The sequence below is a fragment of the Dreissena polymorpha genome, chromosome 10, assembly GCF_020536995.1.
Source record: "Dreissena polymorpha isolate Duluth1 chromosome 10, UMN_Dpol_1.0, whole genome shotgun sequence".
NCBI classification, from domain to species: domain Eukaryota; kingdom Metazoa; phylum Mollusca; class Bivalvia; order Myida; family Dreissenidae; genus Dreissena; species Dreissena polymorpha.
This window is the reverse complement of record NC_068364.1, coordinates 44,086,754-44,094,511: the sequence shown is the minus strand read 5'-3', so window position 1 is coordinate 44,094,511 and position 7,758 is coordinate 44,086,754. Positions and strand designations below refer to the sequence as shown.

At 37.0% G+C, this 7,758-nt stretch overlaps 1 protein-coding gene across 3 annotated transcripts in view; it reads right to left on the bottom strand.

The window, feature by feature from the left end:
- Positions 1 to 1,879: 1,879 nt before the first annotated feature.
- The window catches only part of LOC127848898 (tyrosine-protein phosphatase non-receptor type 23-like), an 81,274-nt gene continuing 75,395 nt past the window's right edge, over positions 1,880 to 7,758 (bottom strand). For all 3 annotated transcript variants that reach the window (XM_052381568.1, XM_052381569.1, XM_052381570.1), the window contains exon 30: positions 1,880 to 5,763. In XM_052381568.1, the coding sequence (XP_052237528.1) occupies positions 4,985 to 5,763 (779 nt within the window). In that variant the 3' untranslated portion in view covers positions 1,880 to 4,984. The remainder of the gene's footprint in view (positions 5,764 to 7,758) is intronic.

Sequence of the window (7,758 nt, the reverse complement as noted above, 5' to 3'; positions counted from 1 at the left end):
TGTTGTTCTCTTAGAATTAAATAACATAAAATGCCGTTTTTGTTATGTACACATAATGAATTGTATACAGTGTTCCGGTACATTGTCGACATGATCTCGACTGAGCATAGATCTGCATAAAACATTTTTGTTCATTGATGTCCGCAAAATTTCCACCTTTACACATTTCAACACTTGTAACTCCCCCCTCCCCCTTCAAAAAAATTGTTTTTGACCTGTCCGTCGGTCGGTAGATCGAAAGGTGCTCAGGTCGATTTGACTGTCCATAGAGCGGTCGTTCCAACTAGATTTCTGAACAATCGTTTGATATACAACCATGCAAATCAATAAGATGGCCGTATGGGAGAAAATGAAGACGCCTATGTATTTCAAGGTCAATAGCTTACAGGTAAAGGCCACATGAATTGTTGCAGACATTTCGTAATCCCTTAATATTGTTAGAATGCTTTAACATTTGATCATTCACATTGGTATAGAGCTTACTTAAGTGACAGGAAAGGCGCCAATTTATTTTGATGTCAACAGGTAAATGGTCAAGGTTTAAGGTTACTTGTGTGGAAATGAGGAAGACTATTAAGGTTGCGATCATAAGGTTAAATTGGCTTTATCATGAAATTGGTTTATGCACAGCATTTAGAAAAGCACATGAGCATATTAATTGGTTTGCTGGTTACACATGAAGATAGGAATACGGCTATTGACTTTGAGGTCAACGAATCAGAGATCAAGGTCACATGTGCTTGTTACATTTAAATTGCTGCTTCACACTACCAAGATAATCTTAACCCATTTATGCCTAGCGTCTAGAAAAAGGGCCTTGGCAAACAGCGTAGACCCAGAATAAGACGCCGCATGATGCGTCGTCTCATCAGGGTCTGCGCTGTTTGCTTTAAGGAATTTCTGTAAGAAATATTCTAAGTATATAAATAAATATACTAGACATCCCTAATTTTGGAAATAAATTGAATTTAGAAGGATGGGAGAGTCCACTAGGCATCAATGGGTTAACATAATAAAAACTAGTATGATGGGTAGTCTTGACGATGTTATACGACCGATTATTTTAAAATAAATAGATAAAATATCAAAACAAAAGACTTGGGAATTGGGGCCATATATGTTTTAGATAGTTTTGTAAATGTTTTAAATAAGTATTCATAGTTGTTCCTGATTTATGCGATGTATCAATTAATTTGCATTTAATACTTGTCTTTTTTCTTGAAGAGGTTTGACAACATATTGTACAAACTTATTTCCGTTTATTAAAATGTTTATTGCCTTTTCTCGATAAAATGCTCAATGTCTTTTATTTAATTTTTATCGACAGAAGCATATAAAGAAAATTTATTTTCAAAGCAGTTGCTGTTCCAGTATGCCACTTCTGTCTTTTGGTGCGTACATTTGTTTAACACAATCAATGGTTCATCCATTTCGCTGCAATTACCAGTAAGTGATTGTTTAAATGAAGAGTACGTTCGCTCTCAAAGTGAATGGAAACTAGCTCAATGCATTATCGAGTTAATAGCGTATAACACTTGTACACATGTTTTACTCATGGTGACCTTTCCCCTATCTGCTCTATATGCAAACCTGATAAGAGTATTGATGCAATTTTAATTATAATATATATATATATATATATATTATATATATATATATATATTACAATTTTTAAGGTAATAATCTATTGCTGCAGATATCTGCAGTCAGTTACAATCATCTATTCTTAATATTATTGTATCCATCATTTTTTTAAACTGATGTGTTATACATGCCATTGTATTTTTATGTTGGAACACGTAAATATTTATGTCAGGATCGTTTTCAAGTATGGTGAGCAGTGTAGTGCAAATTGATGAAAAGAAAACAACCATTCTGATAGTGAACAATATTTATCACGATAATAGGCATAAACACATCACAGTAGAATCAGAAACGTCGTGTTTACACATACATTGCACGGCCATATAATATTTTACAATCAGTTAGGCAAGACAAGGGATTACAAACTTTAGCAACAAAATTGAGTGCTTATTTTCTCGCTCTAGGACTTTGAACTCGTCTCCAACTTGAGATAATTTCAAATGTTAACATGATAAAATGATTTAAATCAATATATGGTATGGACAATGGACAGCATATGTTTTTAATTGCATGGAAATATAACAATTTGTGGGAAAATATGTTTGTAATATGCTATTATTTGTTAATACAATTTTGATAAGTGCAGACCTGTTTCACTGACAATATAATATAGGTTACATGATAACTACTTTAGGGTGAAAGTTACAATTACATGTATAAATAAATAAAACCAGGTATAGTGCCTTGATATAAATTACCATATCCTTTTGATCGCACCACAAACATACTATTATTACATGATATATGATAACAAAACATGTTGCAGTACACATAACATGTACAACATAGCAACAAATGTGAAATCATCTCATCTTCGCCTGTCGTCCCATCTGGAACATAGGCCGCAAACCATCTTTCCTCCAAAAGTGAGTACTTAATGTAAATACATGTAATAATATTAAGAGCAAATAACATGGTTCACTAGCAGTCTGGTCAAGGTTAAACAGGGGGCTATCCTGTTGGAAAGGCAGTCTGGTCAAGGTTAAACAGGGGGCTATCCTGTTGGAAAGGCAGTCTGGTCAAGGTTAAACAGGGGGCTATCCTGTTGGAAAGGCAGTCTGGTCAAGGTTAAACAGGGGGCTATCCTGTTGGAAAGGCAGTCTGGTCAAGGTTAAACAGGGGGCTATCCTGTTGGAAAGGCAGTCTGGTCAAGGTTAAACAGGGGGCTATCCTGTTGGAAAGGCAGTCTGGTCAAGGTTAAACAGGGGGCTATCCTGTTGGAAAGGCAGTCTGGTCAAGGTTAAACAGGGGGCTATCCTGTTGGAAAGGCAGTCTGGTCAAGGTTAAACAGGGGGCTATCCTGTTGGAAAGGCAGTCTGGTCAAGGTTAAACAGGGGGCTATCCTGTTGGAAAGGCAGTCTGGTCAAGGTTAAACAGGGGGCTATCCTGTTGGAAAGGCAGTCTGGTCAAGGTTAAACAGGGGGCTATCCTGTTGGAAAGGCAGTCTGGTCAAGGTTAAACAGGGGGCTATCCTGTTGGAAAGGCAGTCTGGTCAAGGTTAAACAGGGGGCTATCCTGTTGGAAAGGCAGTCTGGTCAAGGTTAAACAGGGGGCTATCCTGTTGGAAAGGCAGTCTGGTCAAGGTTAAACAGGGGGCTATCCTGTTGGAAAGGCAGTCTGGTCAAGGTTAAACAGGGGGCTATCCTGTTGGAAAGGCAGTCTGGTCAAGGTTAAACAGGGGGCTATCCTGTTGGAAAGGCAGTCTGGTCAAGGTTAAACAGGGGGCTATCCTGTTGGAAAGACACATCATACTGGTCGGGTACGTAATTCCGGCCACTTTTGGGACTATTTTAACAAAATCTTTTGTTTTAGGCAACTGGTTGAAACTAAACTTCACATATATAATCCTGGGTTCAAAACTCACCTAGCATGAAAATTTCAATAGAATTAGATCAGTGTATGTTACTTTTATGAACAGTAATTAATGACATATAAACTATCAATTTTCGTAGGGCAATTGTACCTAAAAAATCGGCCACTTTTCAGTTTAATCTGCAGGTACAATTACAAAGCAATATCTTTAGACGAATGTCCTCATTTTAAGAGTATTAGTAAAGGTTTACACAAACACAATTTTTGACTTGAAACTTAATATATATGCGACGTTTTTATACCAGTTACTCCCCCTACCTATTTTAATAAATATTAACAGGCCTGCACGGTTAATGGGGAACTGCAAATTCATAAAAAATATTTATTTTCAATAGTTTTAATCAATTTTTACTAACATAGCTAAGAAAGTAAAAACATTTTGTTTAAAAAGTTGACTTTAGTGTCGATTTTTAGTAAACGCTTATATTTAATTCTACAACATGTAAACTATTAGTATTCAAATCAAGGGAGGTAATTCATATATTAAAAGTTTATATTTAGGTCCTGATTTTTTTGTTTTAAATGTATGTTTTTATACAATTAATTAAAAAATACCTTAATAAAAGTTTATCAGAGAGAAATAATAATAATTTTATCAAATATATTTGTTTCTTATATAAGAATAATTTTTTGCATTGGCTAAGACGTCACTTTTCCCATGAGAGAAATATCTTGTGTTATGTTTGAGACATTTTAATGCAGACGTTTACAGTGATATGCTTCTTTAATTTGCAAAATATTGAGAGTAGGGTTGGTTTTCAAGTTGATTGTTCTAAAAATAATCAAAACATGTGTGTTTAGATCATGAAAATGATTAAACACAGGTGGCCGATTTTTTACGTACAGGCCGGAATTACGTACACGACCAGTATACTTGGATATTGTACACAAAAATAACAATAATCAGCAAACTTTGTTTAGTAATAAATAAGCATCGTCAATATTTTGCTACCACACATCCTAACTGGGATAAGTTGTAGAAAAGATACTTTGTGTGTATATTTTACACAAACTGGAAATATATTGTGAAATATAAGGCCGAGAGGTCAATTTTGCAAACATATCTGGGAAGGAAACAACCATACTCCTTTACATCTTTTGACTTTAACAGATCCATTGAAGTGATAAAGATTTTGTGATGATTTAAGTAACTCAAAAGAAAGAAAACAGCGACAAGGTGGAGCATTCTCATCCGTGATTTCTTGTCTGTTTTGCATTAAAGAACTAATCACATATTAATAGGTTGTCTATGACACATGACATATAAGTTACCAGCATTAATAACAACAACAAAGTGACTTTAACACAACATTGTGTTTGAACAAGTTCAACGTAACATAATCACAACAATTTTCTTTCTCTCTCATAACCATTGATTGAGAAATATGCCAACTTATTTGAAACAAACAGAAAATACGAATAAAGTGCAGTTTCATTTCAGAAGAAACTTATCTAGCAAGGTCCTATTTTAAGCTTTCCAAAATGGATCCAGGGAGCTAAAAGGATCATTTGGATCCTTTTCAGGGGGCGGCCGCCTCTCATCTGTAAAATCAGATTTTTTAATCTTCCGTTTTGAACCCTCGTTGGTTCCTATGGAGAATTTGGAGGGGTCCTGAAGTTCTGTCAGAGATGATGAGAGGATTTCTGGTTTGGGACTCTGGGACAAGCCGCGGCTTGGAGAACCATGTGACAAGTCACGCCTGGCATGAGCCGGTGAGGCAGTGACTGAACTTGGCTTCGATCCTTTGGAATCAAAAGATTCTGCGCTTTTTAACGACGGTGACTTGGATTTTTTTTGGTCAAAAACTAAGGAATCTAGGTCAGACATAATGTTTTTAGTCCTGTCTTCTAAACCACTCTTAATCTTCTTACTTTCCTCTTCTATAGACCCCTTTTTATCATTTTTTCTTTCCAAGGAAAGGCCAGGATTTTGCACAACATCAGGCAACATTGATATCATTTGCTCCACCTCAATTTTTTCACTAACACCCTGGTCTACAGCTTTAACTTCCATCTTAGAACTGGTATTTTCTGATGAGCCATCAAAACCATTCTTCAAGGCTGCTAGTTTCTGGTCCAAACTTGCTGAATCATGTTTACTGGTGCCCAGCTTGGCTACATTGCTCTGCAAGTTAGTGAAGGACAGGGAACCAAACAGAATATCCTCCCCTGGTTCCCACCCCTGTACTTTGGTTCCCGGCTTGGGTAATTGATCCCCAAATGAGGCCTTATTGACGAGGATTCCCTCTGAAAGTTCGCAACAAGAAGCAAGTAATATAAGATGAAAAAGTTAAAAACAAGGATATAAAGGGAAATTTTATTCAATGCATTTGTTTATGTGGTATCAAGAAATCTTTTACATGAAAGGAACCATCGAGTTTGAAAAATGAAACTGCTTGTGCCCATACACAAAATTAATATTGTTCATGTAATTTTTTTGAAATAAAACAAATATTTTACTGTTAGTGATAAATGCCTCCCACAAACAGCTTTTGCTAACATATCCTGAGCATAGTACAGTATGGTCTTGTTAACACTACCTTTAGCTAACACATCCTGGCCTTAGTACAGTATGGTCTTGTTTACACTACCTTTAGTTAACACATCCTGGGCGTAGTACAGTATGGTATTGTTCACACCACCTTTAGCTAACACATCCTGGTCGTAGTACAGTATGGTCTTGTTTACACTACCTTTAGTTAACACATCCTTGCCATAGTACAGTTTTGTATTGTTTACACTACCTGAAGCTAATAACACATCCTGATCATAGTACAGTATGGTCTTGTTTACACTACCTTTAGCTAACACATCCAGGGTGTAGTACAGTATGGTCTTGTTTACACTACCTTTAGAAAACACATCCTGGCCATAGTACAGTATGGTCTTGTTTACACTACCTTTAGCTAACATATCCTGAGCATAGTACAGTATTGTCTTGTTTACACTACCTTTAGCTAACACATCTTGGGATAGTACAGTATGGTCTTGTGTACACTACCTTTAGCTAACACATCCTGGCCATAGTACAGTATGGTCTTGTTTACACTACCTTTAGCTAACACATCCTGGGCGTAGTACAGTATGGTCTTGTTTACACTTCCTTTAGCTAACACATCTTGGGCATAGTACAGTATGGTCTTGTTTACACTACCTTTAGCTAACACATCCTGGGCATAGTACAGTATGGTCTTGTTTACACTACCTTTAGCTAACACATCCAGGGTGTAGTACAGTATGGTCTTGTTTACACTACCTTTAGCTAACACATCCTGGGCGTAGTACAGTATGGTCTTGTTTACACTACCTTTAGCTAACACATCCTGGCCAAAGTACAGTATGGTCTTGTTTACACTACCTTTAGCTAACACATCCTGGCCAAAGTACAGTATGGTCTTGTTTACACTACCTTTAGCTAACACATCCTGGGCGTAGTACAGTATGGTCTTGTTTACACTTCCTTTAGCTAACACATCCTGGGCATAGTACAGTATGGTCTTGTTTACACTACCTTTAGCTAACACATCCTGGGCGTAGTACAGTATGGTCTTGTTTACACTACCTTTAGCTAACACATCCTGGCCAAAGTACAGTATGGTCTTGTTTACACTACCTTTAGCTAACACATCCTGGCCAAAGTACAGTATGGTCTTGTTTACACTACCTTTAGCTAACACATCCTGGGCGTAGTACAGTATGGTCTTGTTTACACTTCCTTTAGCTAACACATCCTGGGCGTAGTACAGTATGGTCTTGTTTACACTACCTTTACCTAACACATCTTGGGCGTAGTACAGTATGGTCTTGTTTACACTTCCTTTAGCTAACACATCCTGGCCATAGTACAGTATGGTCTTGTTTACACTTCCTTTAGCTAACACATCCTGGGCATAGTACAGTATGGTCTTGTTTACACTTCCTTTAGCTAACACATCCTGGGCATAGTACAGTATGGTCTTGTTTACACTTCCTTTAGCTAACACATCTTGGGCGTAGTACAGTATGGTCTTGTTTACACTACCTTTAGCTAACACATCCTGGCCAAAGTACAGTATGGTCTTGTTTACACTATCTTTAGCTAACACATCCTGGGCGTAGTACAGTATGGTCTTGTTTACACTTCCTTTAGCTAACACATCCTGGCCATAGTACAGTATGGTCTTGTTTACACTACCTTTAGTTAACACATCTTGGGCGTAGTACAGTATGGTCTTGTTTACACTACCTTTAGCTAACACATCC